The 23,100-nt window shown below is 40.8% G+C and overlaps 1 protein-coding gene across 13 annotated transcripts in view; it reads left to right on the top strand.

Moving 5' to 3' along the window:
• The window catches only part of FMR1 (fragile X messenger ribonucleoprotein 1), a 56,818-nt gene extending 45,318 nt beyond the window's left edge, over positions 1-11,500 (top strand). For 2 of the 13 annotated variants that reach the window (XM_049871769.1, XM_049871758.1), the window contains 5 exons: positions 1,843-1,929; positions 4,518-4,713; positions 6,248-6,430; positions 6,630-6,712; positions 9,128-11,499. In XM_049871769.1, the coding sequence (XP_049727726.1) occupies positions 1,843-1,929; positions 4,518-4,713; positions 6,248-6,430; positions 6,630-6,712; positions 9,128-9,238 (660 nt within the window). In that variant the 3' untranslated portion in view covers positions 9,239-11,499. The other 11 variants (XM_049871759.1, XM_049871756.1, XM_049871764.1 and 8 more) reach the window with 10 other exon arrangements.
• Positions 11,501-23,100: the final 11,600 nt, after the last annotated feature.

Raw genomic sequence — 23,100 nt, 5'->3', positions numbered from 1 at the left:
TTGAGGGCAGGGCTTTGATTTTTAATATATTATCTGGCCTGTGAGAACTTTTTTATGGAAAAAATGTTATGATTTACAAGAGATTAAAAACAAAAATGCCATTTTGCAAAGAGAAAGTTGATCAGATATTCCTCTATGTTGGGCAGTCCAGTTCTCATCCCAGAAGAGGGAATAACTTTTTCCTGGTGTCCATATTGAAGACCACCACTCTGCTTATCATTTTACTCTCACCTTTCTTCATTTTAATATTCAGGTCCATTAACAATGTGCTTAAATCACAGTGGCACTTGAGTACAGCAACACTTTGGACATGCTGCAAGAGAAAATGTTTTTAAAAGATTTGCTCCAAAGTCGATCTAACTAAATCTGTGAAGTAGGGTTTTAAAGTTTATTTTGGTGACATTTGACCCAGAGGGAAGCATGTAGTATTTCATCATAAGGCGTTTTGGGAAATAATATGGTTAACTGCTTTGTAACAAAGTCAGTTGGGGAAAAAACAGCCAAAAATGATGCATTTGAGAAAAGACATCTGATCCATAGGCCTGATTATTTCTGTAGTTCATGTACTATATGATGCAAAGAAATACTGTGAATGAAGCCTATGGATTTTCAGCAGTACCTGGTTCTTTGGGTGGTTGTTGCTACTAGGAGGTAGTGCCTTACCTACCAGATAAAGGTTAGTCTGAAAGCAGTATTTTCCTAGTTCTTCAGTTATGCTCTCCATCAGCAGCCATGTTAATGTGAAGGAGAAAAGAAAAACCTGATCCGGCCCCACGTACCTTTTTAAAAAAAATCCTGTATACTGAATTCAAGCAGGCCAAAGCAGCCCAGCAGTAGCTACACCTATGAAATGAAGGCTCTTTGTATAAAGAATGATACTTTGCTCAAGGGACAACTTCTGGCTTCTCACACCTTTTAACTTCGCCCTGAAAATCATGTGCCCACATCAAAACTACCACGCGGCTTTTCTTTAGTCACTTCTGAATATCAGTGACCGTGTACATTTCTTCAGGAGTGAAATGTTGAACTGTTGTCAACTTTGAACGTCTGTCATAATTGCCAGCTATTGTTTTACACAACTGTGGCCAGGCTTTCTTATAACTTGTGACCATAAATTTTTTTTTTTTCCTGATTATACTGATGGGCTGGAAGGAAAAGTTTTTATTATACTTAAAAAATCTATCCTTACATTGAAGTTGTGTCATTACGGGACAAGCGAATTTTCCTTGTGATTCAGCCTTTTAAAATTTTCAAAGTAAGTTATTGGAATATATAGGGAGGGCCTTGCTAAATTATATGCTCGTGGAGGTGCCTAGATTTTTTTCTTACAGGTTAATTCCTCAGTGCGTTTTTATTTATCCTAGTGTTGTTTGTTTGTGTTCTTGTTTGTACCCTGTTGACTTGGTTAGCAAAATCAATTTTGTCTTTACTTTTGTAGCTTTAGCATCTAATTTTGAATTTTTTTAAAGAATTTGATCTAGATAAAATCTATAGTAAATGCATTGGAGTGTTTTTACGTATTCATTTTGTTTATGCATCTCATCTTAAAGCTTGTAAAATTTTGAATTAAGTAATTTGTGATTTTGCCAACATTTAATAGTTGTCCTTAAAGTGTAATAACCTGATGCATTTGAACAGTTGCTATATTGATCTGTCCTTATTCACAGTAGTTGTATAAAATATAGGATCTCTTTTTTGTTTTCATGTGTTGCTTTATTTTTTTCAACAAACATTTGTGTGCCTACTGTTTCCCATACCCTGTGCTAGGGATTTAGTCATTAATTTGCATTATTCAGACTCACCCATCATTCTATAGGATCATTGTTGCAATTTCTTTTTCAGGGTATGGTACCATTTGTTTTTGTGGGAACAAAGGACAGCATCGCTAATGCCACTGTTCTTTTGGATTATCACCTGAACTATTTAAAGGTAAGAACAAAAAGAATTTTAACTTCTAATCCGTTTGCACTACGATATAAAGATTCCGTAGTAAATCTTTCAGCAGTTAGGATTCATTCTACCATATATACGTATATATATACGTATTTTTTTTATATGCATATATATATTTAAGATAATGAACTACTTATAGAAAGATAATAGAATACTCACTTTGTTCAGCTTATATTCCTTTTGAAAACAGAACAGTTTTCCATCATAGCAAATTTAAGGACCAATATTCCAGTTCTCAGTAAATTCCCTTATTTCCAATTATTCTTCTGTTAAGCCCTTGCACTCAATTTAGGTAATCCTTGGGTAGTCTCTTAAACTAGTTGATCCTTTCTAGCTTTTGTGTGTGTGTGTGTGTGTGTGTGTGTGTGTTTAAGACCAAATTCTGTGTAACACTTGCCTTTGTTGTCCCTTTTATGTCATTTATCAAGGCAATCCCAGTGCTTCATGAAGTCCTCTACTTAGATGTTTACCCTTCATATTTTTTTGATACCCTGTTATACAGAATATAAACTATTACTGTCTTTTTGTAAATGCTCATTTTAGTGTTTGTACAGCCATGCCTCCTCTAGACTGCAAACTAGAAGGCAGAAACCAGGAGGTGACAAGGTGTAGTGAAGGAGCACTGGATTGGGAATCCTCTGATTAGCTTCTGGTCTCTGTTTCACCTTGAACTAGCTATGACTTTAGGCAGGTCACTTCCCTAGACTAGATGCTTTTTAAAATTCCTTTTGGCCAAAATGTTCTATAATTTAATGAAATGAAATTTAATCCATTTCACTTCTATAATCTCGTTCGTCTTTGTATCTGTATGTATCAAAACTATAGTGAAGCTGGTTTTAAATAGTCTTTAAAAAGTAATCCAAGTTTCTATTCTGCTATTTATGGTGCCAATTTAAGGTTTTTCTTTTGTTGATTTCTTTAAAGAAAGAGTAAAAAGTACATGATTTCTTCTTGTATGCCAGTGAGAGTGAAAGGAAGAAAAATAGCTGGGCATTTCATTAATTTTTATGGTGGTCAGTAATTACAGCTAGGAAGGTGTCATTCAGCAAAATTTGCGGATAGGATACCCCTTTGATTTGCTTATGTGTTTTTGCTCTGAAGTGTATTTTATATGTAACCTGTTGTATGTGTTTGCATGTCTGGGTGTTTCTTCCTATTCTTAGCTTAAGTAATTGTGAAGACCCGGAGAGTTAGGGTTCCATTGTATCAAAACCCTTGTTCTTTTGACTGATGTTCTTTCTCAGATCTTTTCATTGATTGCTCACAATTGAATATCTTTTCTGGTTGTCAGCAGTATCCCGTTGTCATTCTTTCCATCACCAGATCTTCCCTTGATTGGGCCTGGCATCTCTCACCAAAAGGGGACTGCTTTGCCCCAGTGGGATAATCTGAACTGCCATTCTGTTTTGCAAGATATACCCATTCCATGAGCTTTAACTATACCTTTTGAGTAAGCCACTCAGCTGCAGTCTCTCCTTTGCTCAAGTCCTATGTAAAACGGAAATTGTGGATCAGAGCTCCAGTGAAGTTCCCCTAGATCCTTACCTGACTTTTCTTTTCCAGAAGCTTCCACAACCAAGATTTTGGGAGCTTAGCTTTACAGGGGCTCCTCCAATTCCTGTTCATGCAGATAGTCCCTGCAACAGCCTCTGCTTGACTGAGACACCCAGTACTACTAATGTGTGGGATCTGTCCCTGTAGTCAGTAGTCAGGAAATGAGGAATTTAAAATGGATGGGAAGGACAAGGATTAGAACTGAGATTCTAATCTGGATTTGACAGAACCTGACATGTTGCAAGCATTGTGTTATAAGGGTTTGTCAGTGGACCCCAGGTGTATGTTTTGATCAACTAAGTTTATACTGTTTGTCATACTTCTTCAAACAGTCGTAGTCTTGAAGACAATTTTAGGGCATGATGTAAGACCTAGCTCTTCTGGTCAGCTGTTAAATTTTTTTCTCCCTCATATAAGGAATATCAGCATTTTCAGCTAATTAAAAAGAATTGTTTCTAATTGTCTACTCACATCCAAAGACCAACTGTAGTATATGTTCTTCGAAAACAAAATATGGCCCAAACTCTGCTTTGTAAATCAAGATATTAACTGGCAAATCTGTTTCAATTATGATTATTTACAATGTGTGATTTTTAAGGTTAGCTAGTTAAACCTTAAATGTCATTGATTTGTATTCATACACTTTAGAGTTGTTTTATTTAATATTCTGTCATCAAGAAGTCCGAAAACAGTGTATCTGTGCCTTAGCAGTAGAATAGTTGGATAATAGTGCCAAATGAAACAACTTTACATTTTATTCAGTATAATTTTAATGCTGAGTATTTTTGTTCTGTCTTTAATTTGGGACATCAGTAGCCTGTTATCTGTAGTAATTTTCTTTTTAAGGAGACCATTCCATTTCTTGATAAATTTGTGTAACAGTCTTTACTGTAAATTTAGAACTGAAATTGAAATATTTCCAGTGTACTTTTTATCTGATGAAAAGGCGAAAGGTATTATTAAATAAAATGTCAAATTATTTTTACTGTTATCTTGTATATTTTAAATAGGAAGTAGACCAGTTGCGTTTGGAGAGATTACAGATTGATGAGCAGTTGCGACAGATTGGAGCTAGTTCTAGACCACCACCAAATCGTACAGATAAGGAAAAAGGCTATGTGACTGATGATGGTCAAGGAATGGGTCGAGGTAGTAGACCTTACAGAAATAGGGGGCACGGCAGACGCGGTCCTGGATATACTTCAGGTACAAACTAAGCATTTTACTCAGTTACTTTATCTGTTCTAGACTTAATAGCTGCTAATCTCTAATATTCATTAGAACCCCATTATAACAATTTCTCACTATGTGGTTTCCAATTCACAGTGGGTCTAATCACGTTGCAAGAAGCATCTATAGTAAATCCTGATAATGATACACGTAGTTCTCAAGGCAGGTGTGAGCTCCATCCATGTTCTGATGGGGGATAAATCTGCTTAAGCCCTAGTGTGTTGATGACCTTCTTAAGGCCTCTCCTGATTTTACTACTGTATAAAGAGCAGCCTTTTTCATTTGTGTACTGTGGCTCATTTTATGTCAGGCATGTGCAGGTCATACTTACTGAATGGACTATATAAATCAGGGGCCTGTATCCTATGGCTCCTAAGGTGATTCTGAGTGACATGGCCAAAGTCAGCCCTAGGCACAGTCAAGACGTAGGCAGAGTTTCTCTTTGCCTTCCCAGCTCTTCTGTTAGTGCCTCTTTCTTCTCTCCCAACACCTTTTCACCGAACCCTCTTCCCACCTGCCGGGTCTACTGTCTTACTTACTCAACTGTTTATCAACTATGTAACTTGCTAATGATGGTATAAGGTATAATCCATCTCACAAATATTTGCATTTCAAAAAGGAACTCTTTAAGATGGAAAAGCCTTCAAGATCCACAGGAGTGAAGCTATAATGGTGAAGCTATAATTGGTCATTAGCTCCAACAGAGGAAGAGAGAGAGGTAGTAGAGTTGATATTCTGGAGTGGGGGAGAAGACACCTACTCCTGAGGCCAACCTTGATCCTAAACCCTAATCCCTCTCCCAACAGTCTGCTCTTTTTACTGATGCATTTCTACCTCAACATTGAGCTCTCGTCCACACCTCCATCCGCTAAGTCATCAACCCTCTCAGGCATAATAAGTCAATTTGTAGTAATGTCTTTATCCATGATCAGTCATTCCCCTTGGAGTGGGAGGGAAGGTTGTGGATCAAGCCTCAGGCAAGAATATTCTCCTTCAACTAGGTCCAGTCCCTGGCCCCACAAGAGACCCTTCCCTGAGACACTTGCCATGGTGGCCTTAATTTACCACTCTCCCAGAGGTGACCAAGAAATGTGCCTTCTCCTCTGCCCGTGGGCCAAACCTGTTAAAAGGAGCTCTCTTTATTGAGGTTTTGTTGATCAAGGTATTACGTTTAACTGTTGTAGACAACTTTTCCTCCAGAGAGCACAGATGTTTAAAGGAGTGCAGCTGTTTAATGATATGACACACTTAGGTTTGAACTTAGGTGGCTAATAAGATACCTTTTATTTTTTAAATGAGAACCAAAAATGTTTGTGACCAAAATAATCTCAAATAATCACGAAGCCCTTCATTTTGAATTTAAAATAATTTATTTTACAAAATGGAAGGTGGTAGTACTTTTTGGTGGCTTTATAAGTTGGGAAAAGTATTGGATTACCCCTGGAAGCTTCTGTTAACCTAATTTTTTTTTTAAGTCGGACAATGGTATATAACTTTTAACTCTCGATAGGAACTAATTCTGAAGCATCAAATGCTTCTGAAACAGAATCTGACCACAGAGATGAACTCAGTGATTGGTCATTAGCTCCAACAGAGGAAGAGAGGGAGAACTTCCTGCGCAGAGGAGATGGACGACGGCGTGGAGGCGGAGGAAGAGGACAGGGAGGAAGAGGGCGTGGAGGAGGCTTCAAAGGTACAAAGGCTTTCATTGGTTAAGAAATAAAGGCGAATGTGAACAACTGAAGTTCCATGGTAGCCTGCTAAATTATTAAACATGATATAACTGGAATCACTAGGCTGTTGATCGCATTTTCGATTCTTTGCCCTAAATAAATAGAAGATGTGCGTTTCAGAATCAGTAACCGTTGAACCTTTTTAAAATATTGCCATAGGAAACGACGATCACTCCCGAACAGATAATCGTCCACGCAACCCAAGAGAGGCTAAAGGAAGAACAACAGATGGATCCCTTCAGGTAAACCTGTTGGCCTCCTCACGTCTAAATTGTTTGAAATACAGATTTATAACTTTATTTTTCAACATGTTGAAAGATGACACATTTGTTGTATCTGAAATATTTTCCCCTCAACATTACAATTCTGGGCGATCTTAGTGCTTCTTGACAAGTATACAAATAAGAGGAGTTTTCTAGAGCCTATGTAGTCTAAGTTTTCGTGAAAACTTTGACAGCCACATTGTGACTTTAAGATCAATACCACATTGGTGGTCTCTCCCTAGTTCCACAAAAGAAGGAATATCCTGGAGTGTACTAAGAGAGCTGAGTAAGCCCTGTCGGCCCCTTCTTTCCTTAGTTGCCCTCTTTGAGTAGAAATTAGGGAAAAGAAGGTGTTGCTGTCATAAATAGCAATCATTACAGGGTTGATGATGTTCACCTGGTACATGTTGACTCATTCAGCTGTGTCTTGACGACCAGAGTCTGTTGTGAGTAGGACTTCGAACAAGTTCATTCTAATTCAAACTCCTGCTGAGAATTTGCATTTCCACCCAAGATATACTGAATCAGAATCTACAGTTTAACAAGATCCCTGGGTGGTTCTTATGTATACACATTCCCATAGGAAATCGCAGTATACGTAAGAATCACCTGGGGATCTTGTTAAAATGTGATAAGATCTTGTTAAACCAGGAACAAACTGGTTCAAAGCCCTGGTTCTGAGGCTCCAGTCTCGGTTGTTCATCACCTGCACTGACCCCATTGTTAAATCATTTTAAAATTACCCCTGAGCACTTCCAGGCACCTTTGCTAAGTGCTTTGTGTGTTTAATTTAATCTTAGCAGCAGCCCACTGAGGTAAGTTGCTTTATTGTTCTGTTTAATAGGTGAATAAACTGAAGCTTAGGTTCAGTCCTTTGCCCAGGGTCACATGGCTGGCACATGGTGGAGTGGTATTTGATTCCCAGAACTCAGGCTCTCTTATATTTCTTCTTTAACTTTTAATTCTTAATCCAAGTGTTTAAGGGTCCCTTCCCCCTGACTGTGGATTGGTTTGGAACCAACACCCAAGATTAGTGAAAGATATTTTTTTTAAGAACAGAAAGTTTATAGTGGAATATTCATTAGAATTAATAGCAATTCTGAGTAGGTGTTAACTATTGACAGGTTCTTAAGGACCAGCATAGAAAAGACCTTGGACCTAGATAAAAAGATTGGCGAATTAATGTACGTATATATGTTTTACAAAGATTTAAGATATTTATGCATCAGTTTTGTAATTCCCCATTTTAAATGACTTGTTTGATTAACTGGACAGTCTGATCACATTGGTTAAAAGGATTCGTATTTACAAGTATATATTTATAATTAAAATGGAATATCGAATAAAAAGTTTGTGCTTTCTATATAAGTATGAGGATAGATACACCTCAAAACACTGAACCCTTGACAACCAGACATTTTAAAACACACACCCAGACCCAACAGTGAAACCTGCTTTGAAATTATAGTGAAACATTTTGGGGTACATTTGGCATTTGTACTTGAAACAGATCAGTATTTGTAGTTGTTTCAGCCCCTATTGGTCAGTATTATCTTCCTTTTGTGCAGCATCTAGAACTCTGTTAAGTATTGAAGTGTTTGGTGCTGGCACTTAAAATATTTTGTAGATCCCAGAATACTATTATCTCCCAGGATTCCAGTCCTTACACAGATTTTCTTCAAGTTTCCCCTATACCATTCTTATTCTTAAAACAAAGTTAACCTAGTATGATCATCCAGATTGCCTTACTGAAATACAAATTGCTATAAACCAACTCTCATTTTTCTACTATAAAACGAGGAGAGCTCTTAGTATAGAGAAACTCAACCATACCTATGATAGACTGAAAGGTGTGGTAAAGGAAGGGCTGGTTAAGAAGTGAGTTGGTTGAGTTCCTATCTTAGCAAAATCAGAATAGGAAGACTATTTTGTTCACTCTCCTTCTGGGTTTCACAATCTCTGGAGAATAACTATTCTTTTTGAACTCTACTGTTACAGACATGTATGTCTTCTGGTAATCAGTAGTAAGAATTCATTTTAACTGTTTGTTTCTTACTGTTTTATTCTGCTTAGAAGAAGACACAGTAGGATTGTGAGTTTTTAATCTAACTTTGGATGCAGTGAGATGACCAATGTGTTCCAGTAAAGAAGAAGAATGTTTTAAAATCATAAGCCAAATAAAGATCCTACCTTAACTTAATTTCTTGCACTTCTTCTCTTCCCACCTCCGTTCTCCCTTTTAACCTGTGGAATTTACACTTCAGGCTTAAGTTTCTTGTCAGGCCAATTTACAGATTAAAATAGGATATGGTCTATATATATAACACATATAACTTGTTTTAGATCAGAGTTGACTGCAATAATGAAAGGAGTGTCCACACTAAAACATTACAGAATACCTCCAGTGAAGGTAATCGGCTGCGCACGGGTAAAGATCGTAACCAGAAGAAAGAAAAGCCAGACAGCGTGGATGGGCAGCAACCACTCGTGAATGGAGTACCCTAAACTGCATAATACCGAAGTTATATTTCCTATACTATTTCCGTAATTCTTATTCCATGTTAGAAAACTTTGTTAGGCCAAAGACAAATAGTAGGCAAGATGGCGCAGGGCATGACATGAACACAAATTCTGTTGAGACTTTTTATTTTTTTGTTATTGGCTGTGAGCAACAATTTTCAGATTTGCACAAAAAATATATTGAATTTTGAAATATTGCTTTTAAGTATATTTAGCACTTCAGGACAGATTTTATTTTGTTTGATTTTTTTTTCCCAAGTCACTGAGCAGTGATATTCTTTGTTACTTTGAACCATTTTCCTGCAATGAGTGATAGCTCACCAATACATTTCAGTTTTTCTGAATAAATAGCATTTATGGTAATCGTATTGGACTTCTGTTTTCAATCTCATATAGAAGTCTCCGTGAAATGCTATGTCATTTCATGTCCTGTGTCAGTTTATGTTCTGGTCCACTTTTCCAGTATTTTAGTGGGCCCTGAAATGTGTGTGATGTGACATTTGTCATTTTCATTAGCAAAAAAGTTGTATGATCTGTGCCTTTTTTATATCTTGGCAGGTAGGAATATTATATTTGGATGCAGAGTTTCAGGGAAGATAAGTTGGAAACACTAAACGTTAAAGATGTAGCAAAACCCTGTCAAACATTAGTACTTTATAGAAGAATGCATGCTTTCCATATTTTTTTCCTTACATAAACATCAGGTTAGGCAGTATAAGGAATAGGACTTGTTTTTGTTTTTTTTTGTTTCGTTGCACTGAAGTTTGACAAATAGTGTTATTGAAGGGATGTGTAATTTTTCTGTATAGACAGGAGAAGAAATAACTATCTTTTCATTTGAGAGAGGTAAACTGTTTTCAGCTAGGTGGAAAGTTAGGAGGATTATGCCTGCCCTTTGGCCTGATGACCAATTTTAACATAGAGCCTTTTTTATTTTATCCTCCCCAAGTTTTGTGCATTTTTTTTTTATATTTTAATTTCAAGCTTGTTTCGGGGAGCTAGGATGGTCATTGCCATGTGTGTATAATAACCCTGTGAAGTACAGGTACTTTGTCTAAGAAACGTTGGAAGCAGGTTAAATGTTTTGTAAAGTTTGAAATATAAGTTCTAATGTATAAGCAGAGTTGGAAAGCAGACTAGGATTGATTAACAAATAATACTTTTTTGTTGTTATTTTGGGGGTCTTTTTTGGTGATGTGTTGGGTTTCAGTTTTGTTTTTGATTTTTTTTTTAATGAATGAAATTTACTGAGGAGAAAATATGTGAAGGACCTTCACTCTAAGATGTTATATTTTTCTTAAAAAATAACTCCGAGTAGGGGTACCACTGAATCTGTACAGAGCCGTACAAACCTAAGTTCTGCCTCTGATGTATTTTGTGAGTTTGTTTCTTTGGATTTTCATTTTACAGTTACTTTTCCTTGCATACAAATAAGCATATAAAAATGGCAACAAACTGCACATGATTTAACAAATATTAAAAAGTCTTTTAAAAGTATTGCCAAACATTAATGTTGATTTCTAGTTATTTATTTTGGGAATGTATAGATTTTGAAAACAGAAATTGGTACCTTGCACACATCATCTGTAAGCTGTTTGGTTTAAAATACTGTAGATAATTAACCAAGGTAGAATGACCTTGTAATGTAACTGCTCTTGGGCAATATTCTCTGTACATATTAGCTACAACAGATTGGATTTTATGTTGACATTTGTTTGGTTATAGTGCAATATATTTTGTATGCAAGCAGTTTCAATAAAGTTTGATCTTCCTCTGCTAAATTGATGTTGATGCAATCCTTACAAATGATTGCTTTTAAAATCTTAAGATAGGAAAAAAAATCTAGAAAGTGTTCTGTTACAAAATTTAACTGTTACTATTGGAAGTTTCACATGTCATAGGAAGTTAGCTGTTCTCTACCAGTTTTCAAGAACTTAATAATGTTTAAGGAAGTGAAAAAAAATCAACAAAATGGTACAAAAACACATTGTACCATTATAATATGCACTAAGTCTATTTTTACAAAGGCTGAATTCAGCAAGGCGCTAACTTGCTTAAATGTGAATTACTAACTTCTAAAACTGTAATTTGATTCACATGTTTTCAAATGGAGTTGGAGTTGATTCATAATACAATATTTGTGTGCTAAACGTGTATGTTTTTCAGTTCAAAATCATGATGTTTTTAAAATCTTTAATTAAAGTTTCAAAAATCTGAAGATTGTTTATCTAGATGTAAATTTTTATTAAAAAGTTGCACTTATGAAAACGCAAAAAATTAGTCTGACAGATGTTTGCTCCTGGTTTCGAATCTTTAAGTATGTCAAAAATTAACATTATGTGGGGGATAAGTTCCTTAAGTTCCTTATCATAGAAGCAAAGGCAAAAACAAAGATATTTGAAAAGAATTCTCCATATTCCCAGTCACATGGTTTCAAAACATAATTACATAGGGTGTCACTTGTTAGGTGCCTTCGGGTCGGTTCCGACTCACAGTGACCCTGTGTACAACAGGACAAAACACTTCCCGGTCATGCACCATGCTCCCAGTCATTGTTACGTTTGAACCCATTGTTGCAGCCCCTGTGTCAGTCCGTCCCATAGAGGGTATTCCTCTTTTTCGCTGACCCTCTTCTTTACCAAGCATGATGTCCTTCTCCAGGAACTGGTCCCTCCTAATAACATATCCCAAGTACCTGAGACAAAGTCTCACCATCCTTGTTTCTAAAGAGCATTCAGGCTGTACTTCTTCAAAGTTAGATTTGTTGGTTCTTTTGGCAGTCCGTGGTATATTCAGTATTCCTTGCCAGCACCACAATTCAAAGGCTTCAATTCTTCTGTCTTCCTTCTTCATTGCCTAACTTTCGCATGTATATGAGGCAACTGAAAACGCCATGGTTTCGGTCAGGTGCACCTTAGTCCTCAAGGTGACATCTTTGCTTTTTGACGCTTTCAAGAGGTCTTTTGCAGCAGATATACCCAATGCGATGCATCTTTTGATTTCTTGACTGCTGCTTCCATGGCTGTTGATTGTGGATCCAAGTAAAATGAAATCCTTGACAACTTCAGTCTTTTCTCCGTTTACCATAATGTTGCTCATTGGTCCACTCATGAGGATTTTTGTTTTCTTTACGTAGAGGTGCAATCCATACTGAAGGCTGTGGTCTTTGATCTTCATCAGTAAGTGCTTCAAGTCCTCTTCACTTTCAGCAAGCAAGGTTGTGTCATCTGCATAACACAGGTTGTTAATGAGTCTTCCTCTAGTCCTGATCTCCTCCTCTTCTTCACATAGTCCACCTTCTCACGTTATTTGCTCATCATACAGATTGAATAGGTATGGTGAAAGGGTACAACCCTGACGCACACTTTTCCTGATTTTTGAACCACTGCTTTTTGGTTTATGTGCAGGTTCTGCATGGACACGATTACGTGTTTCTGGGATTTTCATTCTTCTCAATGTTATCCATAATTTCTTATGATCCACACAATGCCTTTGCATATGTCACCAAACGATATTAAACACATACTCTTGTCTGCGTACACACGAACATATTCTGTCATTCGGAAAAACTTAAATATGTGCAGTGGAAGAAAAGAAAGCTTTTACTGTCAGCATCTTAGTAATAAGTGACAGGTTTGTAGGTAGACTGTGCCTGAGAATTGACTGTTGCAGTCATTTTGGGCAACTCTGGCATGGCCTCTGCTTGTCCAGTGTTTCATTCTGGTACTTGCCTGGTTCTCTGATCACCTGTTCTGCCTAGCTCTGGGCTCTTCCTGAATTCCTGAAAGGTATGGACACCTCAAAGAACTGAGCACAGTCTATTAGAGGTGGGTAGGTAGAAACGATCCTCAGGTAAAGTGGTTGGGTTTTCCTTGTCTCACAGGATCTTTGATGTGGTGAAACCCATGTAATATTGTGCGCTATAGATTATAGATTAGTAAGTAAACACTATTTAGCCCGTGTGTACCTTGCTTACTTGTGGCGTTCCGTGCTTACTGGTTAACCTGCCCCTGAATCCCTGCTGAGCTTGTTTCTGTTTCCTGGCCAGAAGCGGCACCTTTGCCTCCTGAACCTCCGATAACCAGTTATTCTGAACTAGCCATTCCCAGGTGACAGTCTGGCTTGCTCAGAAGACTTGATGGGTACCAGTATTTAAATCTTAAGTTCCTCTTCCTTTGCATATTTATCGGGGGCCATTTAAAAAGTTTTTTTCATTTCCTCTCAGGAGAACTTTCCACAAAGAAATGAAGGAAAATCCTTTTTTTTTTTTTTTTATGCTAGGGAGTTTTATGTTAGACAGGCATTAAAAGTCTCTGAAAATTCCATTTGCTAAATGATTAAAGACTAAACTTCAAAATAGAGTGCTTAAAGATCTTACTGCCAATTTCTTACCATGCATTTGACTACATGGGTAGGTTGAAAATTGGAAGAAAGCAAGATTAAGTGTCAACAGTAGATGGTTACAAAATCCTGGGAAATAGGATATATTATCATTATTCAGCATCAGACGTAACTTGGATGGCCTATGCTAAGAGGGGTACAGAAGAAATACAGTGTTATTCAAGTATAAAGGTCTTTTGGTAAATACGAAGGCATCTTTGTCAGATTTCCCTGGAGATCAGGGCCTGTAAGATGTTGAATCAAAAAAAAAAAAAATAAGAGTACTAGCGCACAAAGAATGTATATCATTGAAAGTTGCAGATAACACACAGGTATCACACCACAGTGGAACAAAGACTGAACTGGGAGTCAGGAGGCACATGCCACACCTGCCCAAGGCAGGGAATAGCTCTGTGATACTGGATAAGGCATTTCTCCTCTCAGGGTTTTGGTTTCTTTATCGGCTAAATGGTTGCTAAGGTATGCTAACTCCAATATTTATATGCATTAATAATGTATTCCTGTTTATGTGGAGAAAGCTACAGAGAATAAGTGATAAGGAACCACCCATCTGATTTCATCCGGTTCTGTCATGAAATATTTACTGAACATTCACTGTATAGTGGGCACTTCAAAAGTTTCTCGGGCATACAAAGATAGTATCTCAAACCTTCAAGAAGCTCAGGGTCCAGTGGGAGGGCTTGATGAATCAACAGGCGGTCCCAGTATATGGTATATGGTGAGTGTTAAGATGCAGAGAGTGAGGTGGGACCACACAGAGGGCATGACCTAAATTGGGTGGCATGATGCTGTGGAATCAGTAAAGGACTTAAACGAAGAAACTACCAAAACCTGTTGCTGCTGGGTGGCTTCTGAGTCAGTCGGGCCATATAGGGCAGCGTAGAACTGCCCCATAGGGTTTCCAAGGCTGTAATCTTAATGGAAGCAGACGGCCACATCCTTCTCACGTGGAGCGTTTGGTGGGTTCAGACTACTGACTTTTTGGTTAACAGCCAAGCACTTAACGCACTGTGCCACCGGGGCTCCTAAAGTCCTTCTTAGGCAAAGTGAAATCTTACTGAAGACCCGGAGTACAGGTAGGATGAGTTAGCCAGGAGAAACAAGGCTGCGGGCACTGGTGTAGGCATGAAAAAAGCACAGTATATTTGGGGATCTTCCAAGAGTTTGGTGTGGCTAGGACTTAGAATTTGAGGTGGAGGGTGAGGAAGTTGAGACAAATGCTTGTTCAAGGACGGCCTAAGGTGCCATGTTAAAGAGGATGGGCTTTAGGGAGCCTGTGAAGGGTTTTAATCAGATTTACTTAGAGAAGTGTGGAGGTACAAATGGGGTTGACCCAGGACTCCAGGAGCCTCTCAGGTTGCCTGGTAACCAGGTAGTAGGAGGAGCTGTGCTTAAATCCAACTTCCTGGCCTGCCTCGTGGAGACAGACTCCTCTGCCCTGCAGCCCAAATTCAGCTCCCCACAAGGTCATAGGTGCCTGCATTTAGCGTCCTCAGGCAACTCCCTTAACAGCTGGCATCTCACCTCAGCCTGCTTGGCTTGCAGGCCCTGATTCGCTTTTCTGCACGCAAGGCCACAAGTCCTGTGAAAAAGGAGAGTCACGGGTAAACCCCCTCCCTCCCAGCACAGCCCCCAGGTGCAGCCAGTGCCCCAGTTTGCATCTCAGTGGGAGAAAGTGCTGCCCCCGTGCTGCCTCTTGCTAACCCGTTGCCCAAATGTTTCCCTGTTATAATCTTTTCCCTGTGCACATACCGTATGCCAGTTGTGAGGTTTGCTTCACCCACATTTTCACAGATGGGGTCCCCACATGAGGTAAATTCCACTCATTCCAGTTCAGGCTTTTTGGAAACCGGGAAGAGGATCAGCCAACCCATACTGAGGGTGGACGACATCCCTTCTAGGGGCGGTGGCGGGAAACCATTGCTGAGCTGAAATCACTGGTGACTATGTGCCACGGAGGCCCTGGAAAGTCACCACATAAGGCAGAATGGAACATACTAGGTTGAAATTATTTAATCTCTTGCCGCTCACACGTCTGCCAGCCCTCGTGAGCCTGAAGGACAAAGATGGGAGAAAGAGCCTTTAGCCCTAAGTGTCATTAGAATAGTTGATGAAAACTAATCTCTTAGATTTGAAACCTGTTGTGCAGTGTGCTGCCCAGGGGCTTTTTGGGGAAACTGAGGTACAGCATGAGGGGTTTCAACACACTGACAGGGAATTGTGCTATCAATAGTCACAGGAATCACTTGAAGCTAGAATTGCTTAGTGATGAAGATATACCCATGAAGCAAATGGAGCTGAGTGGCTAGCACTTGGGTGATGACCATGACGTTCCCTATTGCCCAATGCATTAGCTGGTCTGACCAATGGGGAGGAGGAACAGGTGCCTGCCCTGTTCTTGAATTGGATGTGCAGGGAAATTGGACTCACACAGACACAAAGTGGAAATTCCCCTAAAACCCTAAACGCAAAGTGAAATGCCGCTACTGAGGCCATAGTTGCTTTGAGACACCATGGCATTTTAGCATGGCTGTATGAAAATCCTGGGCCTTGGGGATAACTCAACCAAGTGACCCTAATTCAGGGAATGCTGGAAGAGTTGATGGGACCTTCCACGAGAAGGACATCTCTACCTGCCCTTTCTGCCAGGAAGTAAGGAATAAGACAAGCCTTTGTGGCTGATTGGAGTCCCTGGGTGGTGCAAATGGTTAACACGCTCAGTTGCTAAGTGAAAGGTTCAACGTTTGAATCCACCCAGAAGCACCTCAGAAGAAAGGCCTGGTGATCTTCTGAAAGATCACCCATTGAAAACCCTGTGGAGCTCAGTTCTACTCTGACTGACGTGTGGGATCACCATGAGTCAGAGCCGATGGCAACTAGTGTTTCAGGAGGCTGATTTATGCCCCATGTAAAAGGAGAAGATAAGAGGCCCTGGCGAGTGCCCTAGGTCTCTGCTGGCATGAAAAAGCTCCGTTCATCTGCCATCTGAGGCTCTCTCAGGCAGCTCATTGTGGCTCTGGGCCTTGAACAAAGGGATCACTAAGTAAGGAGATACATGAGAAAAGTATAGAGAGCTGGTAGACTGCTACTCAAGCCCAAATCCCTTTAAAGAGATTGCAGAGAGAAAATTTGAGAGTACAGGAAACAAAAAATGGCTGAAATTAGAGCAGGCACTAAGGAAACTCCTATGGGAAACCTAATGCAAGGAGGCTCTGAGTGGAGATGAAGGCTATTGGTTCTCCCCACTGCCCAGCCTGTCAAGCTCCCCAGCCTCCCTTGTCCTTGGAAAAGGGTCCACAGAAGGTGGTTGGCAAGCCACATCTTAACACTGTTGAAAAGAGACTCTCAAAGTTCCCTCCAACCCCACAAGCCTCAGTGCCACCTGGGAGACTGATTTTCTAGTCAGCTGCTTGCTACTCAAGGGCCCTCCAATCCAGATTTGGGTCCATTCAAACCAAAAGCAAACTTGGCCTGGGATCCAGTACCCTAAGCTCCTCAAAGGGATTGCCAACTTTATGCCCGAGCCCATGTAGCCAGGAACATAGGTGGGGGAGGATTCAATAGACCTAGACTTACCACGCACAGGAGCCCAAGGAACTGTCATTCTTGGACTTGATCAAGTCCACAGGAAATTAATTTCCCTGTCAGAATTTGAGACTGGTTTGACTTACAGCCAAGGGATTTGTCACCATTACTGCAGGTCCGTTGGCTCCTTTGGTTAGACCATGCCCACGGCCCCTTTGTCAGACTGCATTATTGGTACAGACACGCAGTCTTCCCCCAGCCCAGCATAGTACACTGACCTGCTAGATGAGTGCGCAAATTGTGGTTCCTCATGATGAAAGCTATTGTGGTGCAATAACTCGCTTTTATATGGCGTTTCTAGCCATGGTTTTGTAAGTCCCACAAAATGATTGGCTGGGCCACAATCTTGCAAGGGACTGGTCAGTTATGCAAATAGTGGTTTGAAAATCCACCCAATAGAATTAACTGACCTGTGGTCCATTGAGGGCATTGGTTGCTTCGTGGTCCTGCTTGGGGAGGGGGGGCGGAGGGAATGCCTTGAAATTGAAAAGGAGTTTGCTTACATAAGGGCCAATCCCACAGAGGTTCAGGGGGACCTCAGTTCCATCAAGAAGAGTCTGGAGTGGAGTGCGTCGTTTGGACCTGGGGTCCCTGCACTGAGAACCTCCTAGACCCAGAAGAGAGAGCTGTCACACTGACAACAGACAGCAGCAGTGGGCAAGTCGGCGCACAGAGAGATAAAGAGAGAGGCAGCTGTGGTGGACTTGCCGGCCCACGGAGAGAGAGCTGAGCACCTTTGGGTAGGAGGCTTACTGGCGGAGCTGGGTGCCTCCAGGCACTTGCCGGCAGAGCTAAAGGAGCTATAACACTTGCTTATGTAGGGCAGAGGCCTGAGTGTGTCCAGGGCAAGGGCTTCATGCTCCCGCCCCCCGGCAGCGTGGCAGTAGCTGAAACTGACCTGAACAACAGTGCACCTGCCCACGGACATAAGAGTGGACATGGGAAATTTGGGGAAGGGTAAGCACTTCCCTTTTGAGAACCTGTTCTTATTGTTTGCTGTTTGCTTTCTATAAATAGTAATAATGGTGTTCACTTTGCCAACACTGTGTAAGTGTCTCATGTATACAGCTCGATCACAGATGAACATAGCATCCATGGAATGGTTGATGCCAGTGGGTGTATGTGCCTCATTACTAGCAGTCTAATGGCTGCCCGGAAGCTTGAGGCACAGCCTGTCTGGGGTGAAATGCAGATAGACCAGACAGACATACAGCTATCAATTAGATTGAGTCCCCAAAGTGTCCTGTACTTCCAAAGCTTCCCACGATTGTGCAGTTGAAACCATTATCACATGCCAGGAGGTGAGAAAGGAAACATCCGTCTCTTACAAAGTTTATTGCCTGGAGGGAGTGGTAGAGCACAAGCACTCTCCCTTCCAATTCCATAGACCTGCTTGGGCAGTGAATAAACCCATTGTCCTTGGCTTATGACTGTAGATTATTGTGGTTTGAATAGTGGCCACCATAGCACCCACAGTGCCTGATATACCAACAGGTGACTGAACTGATTGCAGCCATACTGGCAGTTGGTATGTGACCCTAGGGCTGCACTGTCCAGCTCTTCGGCCATTAGCTACACATGGCTATTGAGCACTTGAAATGTTGAGCTGTGCTGCAAGTGTAAAATATATAAGGGATTTTGAAAACTTCGTTCAAAAAAAAAAAAAGAAGGAAAAAAAACACTTTTTTATATTGAAATGCTGGAATGCTAATATTTTGGATATATTAAATGGTTAACTAAAATATATCATTAAAACTTATTTCACCTGTCTCTACTTTTTTAAAAGGGACCGCTAGAAAATTTGAAATTATATATGAGGCTCACATTATATTTCTGTGAGACAGCGTTGCCCTAGACGTTGCTAACGTCCTCTTCTCCAAGTTTCTCTAGGAAGAAAAAAATTTGTTTGCACCTGGCAAAGCATGAAGTTCACCTTTACTGTCCCACCTCAGGTATTTTGAACTCCACCAGCAATACTTTAATAGTTGCAATGTGTCAGCAATGGGCTGGGCAAGCCTATTCCATTATATTGGTGACCTTTTGACATTGATGACATTCTCTCACAGAGGAAGCTGTGCTCACTGTAATGTATGCTGTCTAAGCACAGCTACCTGTAGGCGGCTGGGCCCTCAATGAGGATAGAGACCTTAATATGTACACAAAGAAAAGTGAGTTGAAAGTACAGTAAACAATCCAACAATAAAATTCCGGAAAGCCTCTATGCAAAGAGAGGGGTAGCTCAGATCTGAGACGTTATTTACCTTGCCGAGACTCCCGAGAATCCGCTGTGGAAACAGAGAGCCCAAGGAGGCTCTGACCAGTTGGCCCAAATCCCTGGTGCCACAGGGGGTCTCAGGAGTCAGTTCACTTGTGGAATCCCACTTCTCACATCAAAAATGTTGTAGAGTAAAACCGGGGTCTCTGGAACTATTAAAGTAAGGACTTTTATTGAAGGATAGCAACTTGAATGGGGAACCTGAGTTGGGGAACATAAAGCAAAATTGCAACATGTCCCAAAGTACAGAAAACGAGAAGGGCTTTTTATACAGGAGAACTTTAGGGAAATAGTAATCGTTAGTCATACATCAGTAATTGTAAGTTATACACTGGTAATTGTAAGTCATATTTTGTTGTTGTTGTTAGGTGCCGTCGAGTCGGTTCCAACTCATAGCGACCCTATGCACAACTGAAGGAAACATTGCCCGGTCCTGTGCCATCCTTACGATCGTTGTTATGCTTGAGCTCATTGTTGCAGCCACTGTGTCAATCCACCTCATTGAGGGTCTTCCTCTTTTTTGCTGACCCTCTACTTTTCCAAGTATGATGTCCTTCTCCAGGAACTGGTCCCTCCTGATAACATGTCCAAAGTATGTGAGACATAGTCTCACCATCCCCCTTCTAAGGAGCATTCTGGTTGTACTTCTTCGAAGACAGATTTGTTTGCTTTTTTGGCAGTCTATGGTATATTCAATATTCTTTGCCAACACCACAATTCAAAGGCGTCAATTCTTCTTCTGTCTTCTTTATTCATTGCCCAGCTTTCACATGCATATGAAGACACCGTGGCTTGGGTCAGGTGCACCTCAGTCTTCAAGGTGACATCTTTGCTTTTCAACACTTTAAAGAGGTGTTTTGCAGCAGATTTGCCCAATGCAATGTGTCTTTTCGTTTCTTGACTGCTGCTTCCATGGGCGTTGATTGTGGATCCAAGTAAAATCTATAGATTTGTTAAACATTTTATACACCACCGTTGTATCTCACAGAACATTGCCTGTATCCAAGAACTCATATTACCCCAATAGAAGTGCAGCAATGAACTGAGGCCTGTTTTTACCATGTGCCACATCATCTAGAAGAAGTTGACCTCATAGAACAATGAAATGACCTATTGAAGACCTAGTGTGACATACCTAGGAGAAAACACCCTGTGGGCTTGGGGTACTCTCTTGCAGGGTGTGGTATGTACTCTGAACTGGGACCAATAATCAATATATGCTGCTGTTTCTCCCATAACCAGAGTACATGGGACTAAGAACTAAGGGGTGAAGGTGAGAATGATGCCTAATGACTCACTTGCAAACACTTTTGCGTTTTCCTTTTCATTCCCATAACTCTGGTTTCTACTATTTTAGAAGCTTATTATCCAACAGAGGAATGTTTCTTTCAGGGAACACAACAATGGTTCCACTGAATTGGAAGCTGAGACAGCCACCTCATGCCACTAGACTAGATAAATCAACAAAAAAGAGAATTACCACGTTGGCTAGGGTGATTGATCCTGATCATCCCTAAACCAAAAAAAAAAAAACCAAACCCAGTGCCGTCGATTCCGACTCATAGCGACCCTATAGGACAGAGTAGAACTGCCCCATAGAGTTTCCAAGGAGCGCCTGGCGCATTCGAACTGCCAATCCTTTGGTTGGCAGCCGTAGCACTTAACCACTACGCCACCAGGGTTTCCCTACGCCACCAGGGTTTCCTGATCATCACTAGGTACTATATATTCGTACATTATAGGAATGAAGCACAGTTTGTTTTCACCATAACAAAGAGGGCTACGATGAATATCTGTGTACATATCTCCTTGGGTACAAGGATGAAAGGTTAGGTACTTTAAAGTATCAGGGATGCTGCTTGGTGCCTGGTCACGTGCTCATTTTCCACGTGTGCTACAATATAAAAAAGGTTGATGTTGGGAGCCGATTCTGCACCGGTCTCCTGTGTTTCTGCATGCCTTGTGACAGCTTTTGTCCTTTCTCTGGCCCAGTATTCTTGAGTCTTCTTCCAGCATCTATGAAACTGTGGCAGACTACCTCACTACTTGCAAGTAGGGTAAAATCTCAGACACTTCATCGTTCCTGATAGTTGCAAGCACTAGTTTCAGGAACTGTTAATAAATGGGACGAAAAATTGTGGAACGACGGCTCTCTGATAAAATTAGTTTTTGAAAAGCTGAGACAAAAGAAAAGTCGGTTCTTTTCCTGTCAGATCCTTTAACATACTAAAGAGCATTGTGAATTGTGGGTGGTGTGGGGGGGGGGGACGGGGGTTGGTACAGTGCTGAGTTTCAAGAACTACTTGAATAGGAAACCTTCACCCCCACATCCCCAAGAAATGCCTATTAACACTGGAGAAAAAAATAGAAGAAAACCATTTAGGAAGTCAGAGTGAAATACACAATGAAACCTGTGAGAGCCGGAACTCGACGGGACTACCTTGTTCTTCCAGGTCTCTGCAAATTTTTCTACCTTTGACGGTGGCAGTCTTACCACTTGTTTTAGTGGAAAATAGTTGCGTTTTCCCTCTCTGACAGGTTCCCGCCTTACACAGGTTCCCGCTTCCGCAGATTTTACTGTAGTAAGAATAAGGATGGAAGTGCAGTTGAGGGAGTAGATTTTGCATCCCTGTGTGCGTAAACCAGAATGTGGCAGGCCTACAGGCTATACAAGTGTTACCTGCATAGCTCTTTTGCAGACATGCCCAAAGTAAGCGAGTTAATACGATTTTGCTGAAGGGCCAGATTTTAGAGCCAGAAAGGGACTTAGACAATGGCCAGTTCCCTCATTTTACACATGAGGCACTGAGACCCCGTAGGACAAAGGCACTGGCTTAGGGCCACCCAGGTCACCAGTGGCAATGATGGGAATAAAATCTACGTGCTCGGAGTCAGTCTTTAATGTTAATCACACAATATTTGTTCTCGTGTTATCCTGTTGATTCATTTATTTCTAACATAAAGTCTCTGAGGGCAAACAAAATTTTGTCCCATATAAAAGCTCCTGTTCCAATGTAACAATCTATTGAAAATCTACCATACATATCCGCTACAGTCACTCTTTACACCCAGCGCTGTCCCAGACAACTTTCTGCTAGAATGGAAACGCTCCCTATCCACACTGTCCAGTACAGTGGCCGCTAGCCACATGTGGCAACTGAACACTTGAAATGTGGCTAATGTGACTGAGAACCTGGCTCTTAATAGCATTTATTTAATTAAAATGTACATCGAAGTAGCCATATTTGGCTAGCGGCTACCACCTTGACCAGTGCGTGTCCTAAGAATGAATCTGTGAAGGACCTAGCAGCCATGGCTCGAGTCTGAATTCCGATTATGCCTTTTTGTTGCTGCTTGAGAAGTAGTTACGCTCCTGGTGCGGGCCTGAAGTCCCCCATGACTTACTCGCCAAACATTAAGAAGCACCTCTAAGGGCCAGCTCCGAGTGGGGGTGCACAGTGCACACACCACCATCCGGGTCCCTGCCAAGGGGTGGAGCCTGTGCAGTGAGGCAGAGCCTGCAACTGGGCAGGCACAGCATCAGGCTTCGCGTGGGCTCACACTGTAGCTGTAAGGGGCAACGCGC

The sequence above is a fragment of the Elephas maximus genome, chromosome X, assembly GCF_024166365.1.
Source record: "Elephas maximus indicus isolate mEleMax1 chromosome X, mEleMax1 primary haplotype, whole genome shotgun sequence".
Lineage (NCBI taxonomy): Eukaryota > Metazoa > Chordata > Mammalia > Proboscidea > Elephantidae > Elephas > Elephas maximus.
This window is presented reverse-complemented; position numbering and strand designations above follow the sequence as displayed.